The sequence below is a fragment of the Hypomesus transpacificus genome, chromosome 11 (assembly GCF_021917145.1).
Source record: "Hypomesus transpacificus isolate Combined female chromosome 11, fHypTra1, whole genome shotgun sequence".
Lineage (NCBI taxonomy): Eukaryota > Metazoa > Chordata > Actinopteri > Osmeriformes > Osmeridae > Hypomesus > Hypomesus transpacificus.
In genome coordinates, this window is record NC_061070.1 from 14,993,950 (window position 1) to 15,011,530 (window position 17,581).

Here is a 17,581-nt window from a genome sequence, read left to right on the forward strand (position 1 = left end):
CTGGAGACAAAAATGTGTATGAAAAAACCTTCCAGGCCACTAGGGAGTGCTGTGCTGTCTCTGGCTTTCTTCTTTCTCCCGGCTGCCTCTCGTTAAAGTCAACACACTGACGAAAACGTCTTGTGCTTCTCCACACAGCTGGGGTGGCCCACAGACTCCTACAGGGACCCACTACTGTATGTACTGTAGCTGTGCTGTTGGATCAGACGCTGTTAGTTTAGTGGTTGTGCTGGGGGCCCTGCAAAAGAAGGCTAGGGTTGAGGCTGGGGGTGAGGCTGGGGCTGGGGCTGAGGCTGCCTCCAGGGAGTAACTTGCTGAGCTGTGTTGAACACATCTGGGAGCACAGACGCTGTTTGGTTTGAAACAACTGGATTCCGTCGGCATCCATCCGCCCCAAAACAAATACGCAGGCACACACACACATGCGGAAATATATATACACAGCCGCACACGTTAGTGTCAAACACCACACACACATGTACACAAACACAGTGCTTGTAGTCTGTCATATTTGTCTGTGATTCCCCTCAGGGCAGTCTTACTATCAGCTCCAGCTTCCATGGGGAGGCTGGGAGGAATCTTCACTGAATGCTTTAGTCAAACATATTGAAGCTTTGAAAGACGCTTACACACACAGTCACGTACACACACCCGCACACACACATACCCCCGCACAACAACATTTGGTCAGATCTTTTTAAAGGTTGTAGAAACACAGTACAGAAAGGTTGGGGGGAATTACAGTTTGATGTAATGTTTTGGGTGTGCAAGGTATCTTCAGGTGTGACAAAAGTTATTACCTCGAGGACATTTCCTTGATGACATGAACATATGTGTGTAGTGTGTAAAAACAGAGGGGTTTACACTGTGTGTGTAATGCCCATATGGCAGATACGCTTTCCTCTTGGTACAGTGTTGGGGTCAGGTCCCTTAGGACTAGAGCTGGCCTGGGAAAAACCATAACCCCAGTCTCCCATTTACCAACAACAGAATTCCAACTCCTCCTATGTGAAATCCACACGGTCTGAGGACAAGATACGGTTTCACAAGTATGGGGAAAGGCTGCGTAACCACGACAACATGGCTCCCATTCACTACGGTTCTAAGCCACCCCCCCCCCCCTGCATTCAGGATCTAAACAGTAAGGCATTCCATATGTCAACCATACACACAGCACATTATAGGAGTAGAATCCCTACAAGTCATGAGATTAAAACAAATACAGAAAACACAAAAATCCACAAACTGTAAAATATATTTTTTATTTTACAAACAGTGTGTGTTTCTCTGGTCCTATTTGTGTCTTGATTTGGAGTGTTGATCAGTGCTGGTCTGGCTGTTCTCTGTGCTGAGGGTTTTGTCCGTGTTAACAGAAGAAGCATCATGACAGTGTTCCTGTTGGTGCATCTCTCACAAACAACATATGCTCTGTTATTCATCTAGGCTGAACCTGAACAGCACTGCAGAAACAACACTCTTACCACAGCTAACCATCACATCTAAAGGTGCAATAAATGAGGTTGATCTATTTGATTCAACCAAGATACACTAAATCTGGTCATACATTATAAACATTATTGGAATTTACAGTAAAACATCTGAACTACATCTCAGATGTTCTCTGAAACACAAACACTGCAACTTGACCTGCATTTTCCCAGTGATTAGTGCTGCTAGATTATTTCAATTACATGATCTTTGATCTTTTGTAGTGTTTAGGAGCGCCACTCTGTCCTGTCCAGTTGTTGTTTACGTTGGCGCTTTCGGGCAGTGAGCGACTGTGGCCGGGTTGCCGCGGCATGGAACCTCCTGGTCCCAGGAATGTCAGGAGTGGAACGTTCTGTCACCATCTGTGGGCTCCTCTAAGCCTTGTGGAGCACCACACATGGAGCTTACCCTGCTAAACCCAGGCAGATGCCACCTCGGTGGGCACCCTGGCACACACACACACACACACACACCCTCCCATCCGCTCAACACCTCCGCTATGCAGATGATCTCATGAGCTAATTGTGCCCCTCTGCTTTGTGACACGAACATGTTGTGTTTGTCACAATGGACGCATCATGGTGTCAACGTTCGTTGGTTTTACAGCGAGCTGCTCCATTACCATGATCAGTAATATCAAATTAAATATAAAAGGGTCGAATTTATCTGTCGAGCTCTATCATTTGAGTTTGGTATTGTCCTTACAAATGGAGACCAGCACAGGGGGTATTCAGCGGATGTTCCCAGCCCCATGACAGACACATCTGGCTTTCACCCCCATACCCACCCCCCCTCGGCCACGCACCCCCACTCCCCAACATTAAACCCCCCTCCTGAAATGACTCCAAACCCACTCCCATCAACTGGAGACCCACACAAACACACACACACACACCCACTGATGGATGATTTGTTGGGGCAGGAAACCTAAAAAGGGGAAGAAGAAAAAAAGGAGAGGAAAAAAAATAGAAAAGGGGCCACTAGCAATTTTACCAGTCCTGAATAATGAGCATGGAGCTCCATTCATTTAGCCTGGGGCTTACAGCAGGAACATCTGGGCAGCTTGGCAGGCCGGCCTGGGCCCGCGTTGTTGGAAGGCCTTCTATAGAAGGTCCAGATGCAGGGAGGGAGGCTGGGCAGCAGCACTGCAGATGGAGGCGCTGGAACAGATGATCCTGTGGGCAGAGCCGCTGCTGTTGGCACACGTAACATGTCCCCAACAGCTGGCACAGGTTAGGCATTCCTGGGAATTCATACCACAAGGCAAATGTTCGTACTGGCTAAGGTTGCGGCTATGACACACGCAGGCACGCACACACACTGCACAGAAACACACAAAGAAACACACACAAACACTCAATGCAAAACGCTGCACAGGGCAGACAGGCTGGATTCACGCTGGGATAAACACAGATACACACACATTCCTGTGTACAGAGACACATTATGCACGCCCACACACACACACACACATACAATCAAGATAGGTGTAATCCATCAGAGTACAAAATCAGAATGATTGAAGTGGCAAAAACACTGCTCCACACCTCCAAATCCCCCTCTCTTCTTTCACATTCTCCATATGGCACCACCTCTGCTATTTACCAGTCCCGAAGCTTTCTGGGCTCTTCATGACTGAGAGACATCTTTTATGACACTTTCTATATGTCCTTCCACGATTGCTGTGGCAAGGTGTAACATGTCACAGAAGAAAATCCTAGATCTTGGTTAGAGCCTAAAGACTTGGCTATCTAAACACATTGAAACCACCACCAAATGTGTTGTCCAGCTGCAACATTTAGGCTTGTCTCAGTCAGTCAGAGCTACCTCATCACAGGTGTATGGTCCCTCATTTCCTCCACCGCACAAGTGTTTTGTTTTTTTTAAGAACAAAAAAACCATGGCCTGACTTCATGCTGTCCCAGATGTATGTGTGTGTCCGTGTGGCGGTCTCCAGCCACTCCAGAGCTGCAGCGCTGGCCTCCGCTCTCTGATGGACATCTGGAAGGCAAATTGGTTAATGGCGCCTCCAAGCCAAGAGGTAGTCAGCCATCTCCTCCTCCAGCTATGTAGAGGCTGCCTCTGCATCTGTCCTTCCCCCTCCCCCCTGGGCTATGAGAGGAGAGGAGAAGAGATGATAGGACAGGAGAGAAGAGATAATTGGAGAGGAGAAGAGAGGAGGACTCCAGACAGAGACACAAACTATGGACAGCTCTGGACAAAAACACACACAGTCCACATGTTTGATAGAGAACATTTTAAAGAACTCCCATAGAATGGATTTGCTCCTATGTGTTTAAGAAGGCTTTGAAGTCTAGCTCGATGTGAATGATGCCCATCTAACCAGCTCTGTCACAGTTTCTCCCACCATCAGTTTATGTAGTACATAATAGAGTAGGGATGTCTCGGCTAAGTTTGTAAGGGCCCAGAGGGTGCAAATTTGGCATGGGACGCTGGCTGCCTCCAGTCCAGATGTCGGCACTAGACAACAGCTGTGGGAGGGAATTAGCTGGGGGGAGCAATATCTGGACTACCTTCATACTGGAGAGAAGACACACACACTCTTTCTGTCACTCTCTCACACTCAAATACCCACTGATTCAGATCAGGTTTATCAATCACTTTGTTGGTCAGCTCCTCCTGTGTCAAAAATCTTCACAGCACTAAATCATCAGTTCTGGAGCTATCAAATACCTAGTGTATAGGATGATCCCCATTGCCTGCTTTAGATAAACAAGTTAAGCACACAGTTGTGTCTCCTGATGTCTCACCCCCTAGAGAGATGTTACCCATTTCCTCTGCTCTCTCCTCCCTCCCCAGACAGATGCTGCACCTCTAGAGACCCAGAGACACAGCAGCTGTTCATTGGTCAATCAGACGGCTTATTTCACTACTGATAGCTTTTGAATAATTTGAGTCCTGATATTGTCTGTAATGTGGGAAGCTGTTTGCCTTCCCTGAATCTGCCCCGGGTAACTTCATTCATGTCCGACCCTCTGGCTGTCAAGAAAACGTCTCACAACAGACAAACACAACATTCCCTGATAAAGACTGGACTGCATTTGGGGAACCTTCCCAAGGTGAGAGAGTTGAAGTGAATTGGGTGACTTGACTGTGACACAGTCTTTCTTATCCCTTCTGTCTCTCACAGAAAAAGAGAGAGAGAGAGAGAGAGAGAGAGAGAGAGAGAGAGATGGCCAGGCCATGACAGAGATGACAGAGTATCAACATCTGTCTGGTCTTCTGTGATGGCTGCCGCATGCTGTCTGCATAACTCTCTTCTCCTATTTGTCTGTTGGTTGTAGACAAATCTTAGTAAAAACACCTGAGGTGTCCTGGGTTTATATTACACTTCATCTGGTTTGGGTTAGTACTGCCTTTAAGTTGTGTCCAAAGTGATGGTTCAGCCTCTGGTTGATCTGTTACTTACCCTCAGTCTATTGTTGTTACACCCGTAACAACATAAAGATAATATCTAACATTATAGTATCTATCTTATGTAGACCTTAGGTATTCCTATGTCAGATCCCTTGTGAAAAAGCATTCACAAAAACATTGATCTTTCTATATTAGCTTTTTATATGATCCTATTTAGGTTTATGTTGGGTAATTATTACTGTAATGATACCCTGTGACGAGCAAAGCATTATTTGTTCTTCTACTAATGCGAAAAAAAATATTAAACAGTTTAGAGCATAAAATGTCTCAATGTGATATACGTTTAGTAAAATGATCTGGCTTTACTGGGATCTGAAGAACACACAGTGATGAATCCTTGAATCAAAATACATGTATTTAGTCTCTGTCTTTCTCAAGATCACACTCTACTACAGTTGTAATCTCCGTGCCTATAGACCTAATAAATTTCCGGAGCTTTTCCAGTCAATCCAGGTCTGCTAAATGGGACTACACAGCCATTGAGCTAAGGAAACTAATATGGAATCTACAGTGACCTCAAGAGGAAGGAATGAAGAAGGCCAGCCTGACAAGACGCATGAACGCCAGGTCGCTCTATTTTTCCTTTTATGTGAGATAACAAGGTTTACAACATGTTTTATCATTTCTAAATTCTGAGAGCGGTAGGCCTAAGTAACTCTCCACAACTAAATCTCAAAGGATGGAATCCGATTAGGGTATAATAGGAAATCATTGGACTGGAATATCATCTTGTTTTGCTAATATACATTCTGGAAGTGTATAGTTTTGCTTCCTTTATATTTAACAAATCGGCATTTAAAAAAAAGATACGAATTTAGTCTTAAAAGTATTTCCTCCAAAACCAACAAACATGTACAACAACAGAGGTAGAAAGCTATGTTTGAACAGTAAGGGAGTTTTGGGGTAAATATAATTTCAAACATCAGGCACGCAGTGCCTTTGGCACAACGCTAGTCCAGCATCTGTCAACTGAAAAACAATTTTGGGATCAAAGGGGGCGGAGAAGTAGAAAGGTTTAAGTAAATCACATGGGATTTGAGGGATGCAGCACACACATGGTTTCAGGTTCAGACAGAAAAAGGCTTCTGAAAAGGTGGTGTCTGACAATCACAACTGACTACTATATTTGAGTGATATTCTTATTTTTAAGTAATGTTTTTTTGCACCTTTTTGCATTTTATTTTTTCCATTTGTAAATGTATTTCCGCGTAGGCTATATTTTTGGACATAAACTCATTAGGTAATTTAGCTTACTTGACGTGGCCATGTACATCTTAGTTGGGTTCATAAATAATTCTAATAGTAGGCCTATAGTTATTCCGCAGACCTATTGGCTTAAAAGATAGACAAGTGGTGCATTTTATTTCCAGATGAAATATTCGGAGCAATCAAGAATTCTGAGAGAACAAGGAGCGTATTGTAATCTGATGCAGAACTGGTAACATGCATTAACTAATTGGTCACATAATGAGGTCATTATTTGCATTTAAAGTTGCATTTTCGTTATGATCCCCTCGCATATGAATACATTTACATGTGGAGCCGGGTTTGTTTTGGAATGTATTAGTGACGCCAATTAGTTTACTAGGACAATTTTAAGAATATATTTCAATCCAGTGTAGGCTACAGGCAGTGTCAAATATTTGCGAGATGTTTCAAAGTGAATTCAATCTAAAGGACTCATCTTTTAAAGCGTGATATCGGAAATGTTCTCACAAGTTAAAGGCATAATAAAACTATTGATCTAATCTTGATTCTCATGTGTCCTAGATTTGATGTTCTGCTTGATTGATTGTATCCTGGCACACAGTGCGACTTTTTGTTGCTGATAAAAATGAAGTAAGCCTGAAATAGACTGAACTTTCAACATAGAAAACAGACATAGAACATGATGCGAGTCCCAGGGATTTATTCGTTGTGAAATTTGGAATAAGCATGTATGCTCAGGATAATAAACAAGATGTGCAACTAAACTTAAAAGGTCGAGTTGAAATGAAGTCTTAGCCAGAATATAGCACAGTTTATAAGAGCAACTGTAATCAATCAATATTTTTCCAAGGTTAATTTCCAATAACCTGTTGATAGAAAATTGGTTTCTTTTTTATCTTTTAGTAGCCTCAGGCCCAATTGTAGACGTTATGTAGTTCTTCAAAATGTTAAATATATTATGCATTGGCCACTTCGTTGAAACAATAGGCTGAAAAGACAATTATTTGCAGAATATGAAACTTTATTACAACACATTGACTACCAATTTAATGCAACATTGGTCGGACATCAGGTCTCAATCATCAAACGCACGCGACGGGTAAGGATATTGTATTAACACTGTAATAGAAATAAAGTTAGTTTAATTCTGAGAAATAACAAGGCAATGTAGCCAATGCACCTGTTCTCCTTCTTCTCTCTGGCTTTTGTATGACTACAGTACCCACCTAACACCGCGCTCTCGTTCACTCCGTGGTCTGCGCCAGTCTGCTCGGGGAACCAGTTCGCTTGGCCTTTTTTCTGCCTTCTCACTGTTGCCTGGTGTCAACCTACGCCGAGAAGAGATATCCCTCCCTCTTCCCCCTTCAGCGGCTGCTTCCAATTTGCCTTCACGTTTCTTATCACAAGCACTATTGGCTTTTGCGCTGCCAGTCAGCCGCTTCCTCTGTGCTGGAGTTGAGTAGCAACAGCTCGGAAACATCTGGCTGCCGCAGCTCCTCTCTCCCTCCGCTCGCTCTCTCGCTCGCTCCGTCTTTCCTGCCACTGCAGGTTGTTATGGAGATTTCTTCAAAGTCGATCTAGTTCTTTTTCAACCAAGAGGAATTGACGGAAGAAGCAGGAAGACATTGGAGCTTGTTGTCTGTAAGTGCCTTTAATTCCAGAGTCCGATTAAGGGAGATGAAAGGAGATCAAGACAGGGGTGGGCTGTGAAGGGGAAAAAGTAGCAACTAACAATCCTTTCTCGCTGACTGTTGTCTAAACATAAATAGTTGCTATGTAGCTAAGCTCCTCCGAGACCATGTTTCAGTGGCTCTCGGCATAGCATCTGGGCCTGGTAGAGAATAACACAGCAGGTTGATCGAATACTTTTTTTGTTAGCCATGGCTACCTAGCTTGACTGGGTCAGAGTGTGTAAGCTAGCAAGGAAATTGCAGTCTACGTCTTGCGAATGTTGTGTTGTCAATCACGCGACTGTCTCACTCTCAATGTTTAGAATCCCGTCCAGCCTAGTTGTACTATAGTAGTTAAAACATAGATATGGACGTCAGATAGTTCAGTTGCATGCATCTATGCTAACATCAGTTGTTAGCTTGCTTTTCATGAAGTTGAATGGTTACAATGTTGTTATAGTGTTACATTGCATTTTATGGCGACTATAATTCAGTGGTTTTGGTCAATTTATTTGGAGATCGGATGAGTTAAAGTTGTAGTTGAAACTTTTTTCATAATCCTCCCCAACCCTCAATTTTTAAAGTAAAATATTTTGTTTGTAAAAATGTATTAGAATAAATTCCTGAACATCATCAATGTAATGATTAAATGGTACTTATCTAAGTTAGCCTATAAAACAAACAAAAGACATCCGAGAGAGGTTTCTTATGAATTTATTTCGGCTTTGTGATGATGAAATTACTCGAACCAGCCGCGGAGGAGATATTCAAATTCTTACAGGATAAAAAAAGACCCCACTAAAAATCTCACGGAATACTTTAACAAAAGAAAGCAGAGGCTGTAGTAAGTTTTGCCCTCCCATTAAGAGCTAAGCTATCCTTTGTTTAGAATTTCACTCATGAGCTCTACAATTGTTCCCATTGTTCCTTATTTCATTTTTTTCTGTCAGTTGTCCGAAGGGTTAGGGAAAATGAATGACGGTAATGGTGAGGGCACTGAACCGTAAAGAAGTCGAAAACAATATCAGCTGCGTGGATCTGTCAGTTGCAAATGTGCTGCGCTCGGCTTTGTTTATAGTTACTGGAAGGACCGCCGCAAAAAGAGAGAGAGAAGGGGGGGGATAAAACAAACTTGAGGGTATTTAAATTCACAGCGCAGGAAACTAGGTTAGAAAAAGTGTCGGTTTTCTCACAGACCTATTTTCTAAACTTCTCCTTTACTTGAGTTCAGAGGTAGTGTGTCGGGGAGTTGGCCAGTTTTTCCCCCACTGAAGCACCTCACTACATTTACCCCCTTTAAGAATGAAGAGAAAGAGAAACAAAGTTGTATAAAAGGCGAGGCTGGTGGCAAGAGCGTAGAGGAGTAGCATATGGCGGTAAAGGGAGCACAGCTGGAGGTAGCAGTTCCATCTGAACATGATGTCAGAGCAGCTGACAGGCTGCCATCCCCCAGTCTTTTATTCTAAGGCACAGCCTGCGAGTTAGTGTGTGTGCGGATCTGTGTGCAGGAGGAGGTATCTCATTCCCCTCCAACATCTCCTCCACTCTGCATCTGTCCCTCACAGTTTGAGTTTTTTCTCTCTCTCATCCACTCATTGATTCTGAGAGCTGCAGCCACACAAGCTATTCTACTACAGCGGACTTAATCAAGTTGATGCATACTGCAGGTACTGTGTTTTGTGAGAGAGCGTGAGTGTGGGGAGAAGGGGGCGGATGGGACAGTGGAGTTGTTCCGTTTGTGAGGTCTGATCAGACCGGAGGTCTTCCTGTGTCTCCCTCCACCAGCCCGGGCTTGATGGTATGGGCTTGATGGTATGGTCGGATATTGTAGACTCGTGTGGAGATACTTGGACTTAGGTATTGAGAAAAGGATTGACGTTGGTGTGTAGCGTGTGTACTCAAAGACAGGGTTTTAAGGCTTTTTCTTTAAACGTTCTAGAGGTAGGTTAAAGGATGTGTTTGTTGTAAACGTTCATGTTGTTATTGGTTGAATTATTGATTCTTTAATTGAAGTTGAATGTAGAAATTAGTACAGATTTTAGTAATTAATTTTGTACTAATGTTTTTGTTTTAAAACATCTGATTCAGTTTTCCTATTTGTCTTTAAATGAATATAATTTTTTTGTTCATGAAAAAAGTTTTTCAGTTATTAAATGTAATCAGACCACCAATTTCTTCCTAAACAATTGCTCTAATTATATTGTGCACATTGATGCAAGTTGTTCTGAATGCAAACCGAGATAAAAGCATCAATCAGTGTTTTCGATTCAGAATAATTTCGACTTTTTTATATATCTAATTGACTATGAAATTACTTGAAAGCCCGTGTCTTCTTCCCCCTAGGCATGGTGACTAATTTAGAACTTGCAGATTTGAGCTGCCTGAATTGGCTAGACAGCTGTAATCGCACTCCTCCTAGTCCTAATCTCTTTATCTGGCCAGCAGCTGCCATATGTCCCTGGTCAGCTGGATCAGATGTTGGTAAGCCTTCTTCTACCCGGCCCTCGCTGTCCTCACAGACCACTAGTTTGATGGGTACTACCTTGTGAGCTGTCCTACCATCTTTATTTTTAGCCATCTTAAGGATTAGGATTGATGTAGACTACAGGGCACTTAAAGTGATTGTATTGTAAATCTTCTAGCCTGACGCTTTGGGACGGATCCATGTGCATGTTTCTCGAAAGATTCGGGGAGGGGTGGGGGTTGAGGGCGGGTAGCGTGGTGTGTTGGTGCTGGGGGCGTTTGGGGGTGGGACATCCTTGTCCCCATAAGCCCCCTCATTAGGGCAGTCTGAGCTGGGCTGAGGGGGGCCACCACGGCACTGCACATACACTTGTTCAGTCTCATTCAAATGAGCTGATTTAACCACTCGCGTAAAGGCTGTCAGAGAGCGACGCATGTATTTTCTCAGGCAGGACAATTCAACTTGGTTAACAGGTGTGACTTTATATTGATCACATCAGCATGCTTCGACATTTAGATTTTATTTGCCTACTTAATGAATTATTTAGACTAGACCATCATTTAATTTCACGTTCAGGGGGGGGGGGTCTCTTATTATTAATCAGTTGTTCTAAGCAGCAGAAGGTTTATTTGTATTGAAATATCTTCTGGTCCAGCTCGGTCATACTCAGCTGTCCTAGGTAGCTGGCTTGTGTACGTGAGGACTGTTTGCGCACCTGAAAGCCTGTTACCTAAAGTAGCCGGACAGGCCAAAGTGGGTTATTAAAAATAACCACTCTAGGAGCCAGGAAGTGAGCTGCGAGGCAGGCAGGAGGACGGGAGGGGAGAGGGGACACACTCAGCCTGGCTGTTGAGTAGCCTGACTGGGAATCAGAACATCATCTGGAAGCGCTGATGTTTAAGACCGATAGTTTAGCATGGTTTCACACCTGCTCTGAAAAGTACTGTAAACTGGGTTTACCATTTTAGAGTGTTTTGTTCCGATTCAGCAAACACTTTAAATCTAAATGTAATGTAAATTCAAGTAAATAAATATTCACTTCAACGGTGACATGTTTTAATTAAGAAAACGTTTTTAGACTTGTTTGAATTAATTTAGATTGATAATACAAATATAGGTTCTGTAACAAAAGAGAGAGGATAAGTGGGAGATATGAGTGTGTGCGTCGCCGATCGTAACCAGTGTGCATATAACGCTATGTGTGTTTAGTAGGTTCTAACCAGTGTGTGTGTGTGTGTGTGTTCCAGGTTATGAGGACGGCAGGATGGAGTTCCCAGACCACAGCAGACATTTGCTCCAGTGTCTGAGTGAGCAGAGACACCAGGGCTTCCTGTGTGACTCGACGGTCCTGGTAGGCGATGCCCAGTTCCGTGCTCACCGCGCTGTGCTGGCGTCCTGCAGCATGTACTTCCACCTCTTCTACAAGGACCAGCTGGACAAGAGGGACGTGGTCCACCTCAACAGCGACATCGTAACCGCTCCGGCCTTTGCCCTGCTACTGGAGTTCATGTACGAGGGCAAGCTGCAGTTCAAGGCCCTGCCAGTAGAGGACGTGCTGGCGGCCGCCAGCTACCTGCACATGTACGACATCGTCAAGGTGTGCAAGAAGAAGCTGAAGCAGAAGGGCACCACAGAGGCCGACAGCACGCGGCGTGAAGAGGACAACGCCTCCTCCTGCTCCGACAAGGCCGAGAGTCTATCGGAGGCGACCGCCGACCTTTTGCCCAGCGACGACGACGACCTGGAGGCCAAGCGGGAAGCCAGCACCCCCCTATGGATGCGGCTGCCCTCGGACCGCGCGGGCACCCCGGCCACGGCCTCCAGCCCCACAGAGGCCCAGCCCCAGGGCAGCGAGGCCAGGAAGCTGCGTTCCCCGGCAGGAAGCCCCAGCAGCTCCACCGGCTCCCTCCGCTCGCACAGGTCGCTCGGCTCCTCGCGCCGGGTGTCGGCCGACGCGGACTGCGTCCTCGACCTGTCGGTGAAGCCCGTCGCCGCCGGTAACCCGTACCTGAGCGGCGTCGGCGCGTCGACACCTGACCGCCTGCAGGGCGGACTGGTGCAGGTGAAGGTGGAGAGGAACGCGGGGTCGGATGAGGAGGAGCTGGGAGGCGGAGACTACCACATGGACCACAGTGGCACCAAGGGCACGACGCCCAGCACCAACGGAGGACTGAATCACCACGGGGTGGGGGTGGGTCTGACGGCCCAGCGACGTCTGGGGCTGGAGGCCCACCTGTCGGCGTTGCGAGAGGCCTCGTTGGCCGGGGAGCTGGACCGGGAGGACAAGGCCAGCGAGGAGGACGACATGCTGGGCACGGAGAGCGAGCGCGCCCAGGCGGAGGCAGCCACCATGGACAGCTCCCTGCTCCCCTACGTCTCCAACATGCTCAGCGCCCCCCACACCCAGATCTTCATGTGTCCGCTGTGTAACAAGGTCTTCCCCAGCCCCCACATCCTGCAGATCCACCTCAGCAGCCACTTCCGCGAGCAGGAGGGCGTGAGGGCCAAGCCCGCCGGCGACGTCAACGTGCCCACCTGCTCCATCTGCGGGAAGACGTTCTCCTGCATGTACACGCTGAAGCGCCACGAGAGGACTCACTCCGGGGAGAAGCCCTACACCTGCACCACCTGCGGGAAGAGCTTCCAGTACTCCCACAACCTGAGCCGCCACGCCGTGGTGCACACGCGCGAGAAGCCGCACGCCTGCAAGTGGTGCGAGAGACGCTTCACGCAGTCCGGGGACCTCTACCGCCACATCCGCAAGTTCCACTGCGAACTGGTCAACTCGCTCTCGGTGAAGAGTGAATCTCTGAGCCTGCCCAGAGACTGGGCCATAGAGGACAGCTCCCAGGAACTGTGGAAGTAGAGAGGGGTGAGCTGGGGTGGTAAGGTCTGCCCCGGGGGCGGAGGATGGAGGGACGAAGCGGAAGGAGGGGAAGAAGAGGATATCTGGGGTCTGAATCAGTCATGTTTCTTGTACTTACTATGTTGCAAATCTTGTTAAATTGCACTTTAATAGCACATGAAAATGTTACTACTGATTTTATCTGGTCCTTAGATTTATTTTATTTAGTTTTATTCTATTCTATTTGGTTTATTCTATTCTATTTTATTTGTCAGGTTTTCATTTTGATGAAAAAAAAACTTTGGGTGCTGGTAGCAGTAGCCAGTTTAGTTCTCCTTTTGCATACCATACCCAGAAGTCTATACACTCCTCGATGGAAGCCAGACGCAGCTTCATAGATAACCATATGAAGTGTTCAGGTAACACACTGAGGTGACCAACTATTGGATCACACTAAACGGGTACTGTGATCATGAACATTCTCAGTACATGTGCGTATGAGGATGCGTGTGTGCACTACTGCTAATTTTAACAGATTTGCGTGTGTTTGTGCGAGTTTGCGTGCGTATGCGTGCATGTGTGTTGTTTTCAGTTTTTGTAAACGATCTCTGCGTAGAGGTGAGCTCTTGGCGCTCCGAGCTGCGCCTCGTTAAGCTCTTTGACTTGATGGGAAACTTGACTGATGAAAGACGATCGGCCCTCATGCAATGTACAGCTTCCCTTTTTTCAACTCCTTTGAAGTATTTTCTAAAATCCTTTATGAATGATTAATATAGACATTTTCTTAAAGCTAGCTGCAGTCTTTCGACATCCTTGTTGAAAAATTCACGTTAATTTTAAGTTGATATGTAAGATATAGTTTACCGTAATTAATATTATGGATTTATTTTGGAAAAAATGGGATCTGTTGTTGCATGAAGTCCAACTTGTATATTTGAAATGTGAATTGCTGTATTACTGTACACTGTAATTGATCAAATCTATAACAGACTATGTGAATACTCAAGGGTGCAGTCTGTTGAAAAACTGAATTTTACAGCTTTGAAAAATGCATGAATATGATTTGTCTCACATTTTTTGTTGTTGTTTTGCATTGGGGGTGGTACATATTTGAATGAATTCATTCGATTCATAGGTGGGATTTTTAAATTCTGCTCCTGTGAATGTTCGGATGGACTCCTGTGGAATGTTCCGTGGGTAGTGAAGGAGGCGTTTGTGTAAATGCACTGATCTCTGGGTTCAGCGGGTAAGATGACCGTGCAGAGGAAGGATGAGGTGGTGGTTTGGAAGAGGTAAAAAGCAACTGACTACTAAACAACTCTTCTGAGAATCTCCGTCCTATCAGAACCTATTTTCTTCTCCTTTATCCTCCCAAGGAGTTGAGGTGCCCCACTGCTGTGACTGGCTCCCACTTACAGGTGGGCTTTTATTTATTTATATTTCAATTGGGCACTTGTTTCTGCGTGGCACTGTCTGGGTGCCAGTGTGTCTACATGACACTGCTGGCTCTTTGGTGTTAAAGGAAGTGAAAGGAGGTTTTTCCCTATTTTAAGTGGTTATGGTCACCTGACGGCTCAGTATGTCTGTGTGTTTAGTGGTTTGCTAAAACTGAGAAGTCAAAGAACTGCTGTAGCACGTCTTCTTTCTTCCTGTGTGTGTGTGTGTGTGTTCCTAACTCTCTCTCTCTCTCTCCCCCCCCTAACCCTTTATGTGTGTCTCTCTGTTTCACTAACTCGCTCGCCCACAGACATCCTGACCTGATCCTTGCTGAGCTTGTTTGACCTGAGTGTTTGGGTGGATCTGTGCGTGCATGTGTGTTTTCTACTGAAGGCGTAATCCTTTGACGGGGAAGAATTGGCATGCTTGATTGCACCTTTAAAGCTTAATGAAATGAGTTTTTTGCTTCAAAGATGCCTTTATAAAAATTATAGGAGAAATTGATTTAAAGGAACGGTTGATGCTATAACATTCGTGAAGAAACGTATTCAATCATAACTTTATTGAATCTATTGAAATGAAATTATCTTCTATCATATTTTCATGTGATTGAATATGTGACTTTTTTTGTATTTGAATGTGTGATCAAGGGGGAAGGTAAATTTATTTGGGGTTTTCAATTTATTTGTATTTATTTTTTACCTCTTAAAATGGAGTTACATTTAGTAAATGTTCTGTGTGGGAAAAATAATTAGAAATGCACATGTTGTGAGAGCTGTTAAACAAAGGATGAATACTAAACTTTCCCTAAAACTCAGTCTGTATTGGGAGTTTCTCCTTGGCTAGGGGGTTTATCCCCAAAGCATTGGGGGTGGGGGCTGGGGGTGAGGTGAGAGTGGGGGTAGGATTGGCGGCTTGGTGGGCAGGATGACATCCTCATCAGCTGGTGAGAAGCGTTTGTCATGCCAAGCAAGCTTCGTGTCATTATGGCATTTCGCTCCCTCGGTAACCAACCCATCTCTCTTCAACCATCAGATTTAACTTCATCATGTGGGATTAATTCCTCCTGTTCTATATCACAATTATTGCTGGCTTTGTTATTTTTTTTTCTTTTTTAAATTATAATTATTGTACTTGACCGCCTTAAACTACTGTATACAGCTCATTGTAACTGGAACACTGAGAGTGTCTGTAACCTGATGGACTGTTTATTTCAACTGCAGAGGAAGCTGTGAAACGCCCTGTCTAAGCATCTCCATTTACATAGATATATGTGTGCTTACTTGAACACAGGAAGGATTTAGTGGGTATGACGGAAAACATTCAAATGTCCAAGACTATATATGGCGGGAGGGGAGCAGGGAAAAGAAAAGAGATGAATCTGTTGAAGAGGACAATCACTGTCTGAAAGAAAGCAGATTTTGATTCAACTATGTTTGCTTCCCTGTGAGAATTGTTTTCTTTTAAGATTTGTTCTTTTTATGGATTTAGACATTTAGCTTTGACAATCATAGTATGTTTTATTTTCTCGAGGGGAGTAAATTCTAAGGCTGTTTAGTTTTGTACTTTTTTGGTGTGCTGTTGTTGACATTTTTAAATTGTGTGCAAACTGCAATAAATTATAAGAACCTTGAAATTCAACTTTTTATCTGAGTGTTTTGTAATTTTCAGAGTGAATGATGGAAACTGAACATTTCTCATTGTAAAATTAAATATTCAGTGAAGTTGTTCCTGAACATTTAGATATATTTAAAAATATTCAATTTTAAAATATCAGTTTTACATAAACTACACCATAACTTATTAATTTATCAAGGTTTAAGTATCAAGTTTATGTAATTCTATACTTACGTCTTCAACTAATAGCAATAGTAACCAGATTTTAGTTACTAATAAAAAAAAAAGTACAGATCAATCAACTTGGCAATTGTAAGTGTATTTTAAACAGTAAATGAGGTACTCCTGCTTTCATTGTGCATTTGAGATGAACTTCAGTGTTGTTGTTGGTCTGTAGCTGCTCTGTGAGGCGTGCGTAATGTAAATCCACCCAGCAGGTCACTATTGTCAGGAGAGGCAGGAGGTGGAGGAGGGAAGTTGGCATACCCTGTCTCCCTGTCATGTGATGTGGTGGGATGGTGTGGCTCTCGATTGGGCTCTGCTTGGGCACAGGATGGTGCCCTGCGTGGCCAGTGTGTGTGTCTGTGTGTGTGTGTGTGTGTGTGTGTGTGTGTGTGTGTGTGGATGTCCATATGTGTGTGTTATGCTGATATATCTGGCTGCTGCACTGGCTAAGGCGTGGGCTGGACCTGAGAAAATGTGCAGCAGCTTGTCAAGAACCACCCCCCACAACACACGCACACACACACACGCGCACACACACACTCACAGCCTCCTGCCAAAGCTTCTCAAGTACAGTTTTCCAGAAAACAAATCAGCTTTAGCTAATGTCTTGCTGCTCTGCAAACCTGCCCTACAGATGCATTAAGGCTCACCACTTTGAAGCCAGTGAGCGTTATTCATTGGGGCATCGCTACAGATGGTCATGAGCTGTAAGCCTACACCCCCCCCCCCACACACACACACACACAAACACTCACGCATACACACTCGCACTCACCCCCACCCACTCACTATCACGACTAAACCCCTCCCACCTAATAACTATGACATTTTCGTCTTTTTCAAGCAAACATTATTGTTGAGGTTTCTTACCTTGTTTCACCAATGTGATGTTGTTAGTATGATTAAGTGAACACCAGTGACTGATTAGGACCCCATGTACCATGGCTGAAAGCAGTTGCACAAGAACATAATTAATTATACCACATCTTTACCTTGAACAAGTTGTCTTTTACATATTTAAAAATCATGACAGTTCAACCACACTTTAAATATATATATATATATATATATATATATATATAGTACGTTCAGAAAAATAATTGTGAACCGTAAGAAGCTCAAATGTTTGTGATGTGTTGTTTGACATTATGGAAGATGGAGCATAATGCAGTCCTTGTCTACATTATT

General features: G+C 44.4%; 1 protein-coding gene across 2 annotated transcripts; it reads left to right on the forward strand.

Annotated features, from left to right (window-relative positions):
* The first annotated feature begins 7,334 nt into the window (after nucleotides 1-7,334).
* Nucleotides 7,335-16,192, forward strand: zbtb18 (zinc finger and BTB domain containing 18). 2 transcript variants are annotated; one of them, XM_047029473.1, is made up of 2 exons: nucleotides 7,335-7,776; nucleotides 11,517-16,192. In XM_047029473.1, exon 2 carries the CDS (start codon nucleotides 11,534-11,536, stop codon nucleotides 13,133-13,135), a length of 1,602 nt encoding a protein of 533 aa, XP_046885429.1. In that variant the 5' UTR covers nucleotides 7,335-7,776; nucleotides 11,517-11,533; the 3' UTR covers nucleotides 13,136-16,192. The 2 variants fall into 2 exon arrangements, with proteins under 2 accessions (XP_046885429.1, XP_046885428.1); XM_047029472.1 differs by lacking the exon at nucleotides 7,335-7,776 and adding an exon at nucleotides 8,943-9,472.
* Nucleotides 16,193-17,581: the final 1,389 nt, after the last annotated feature.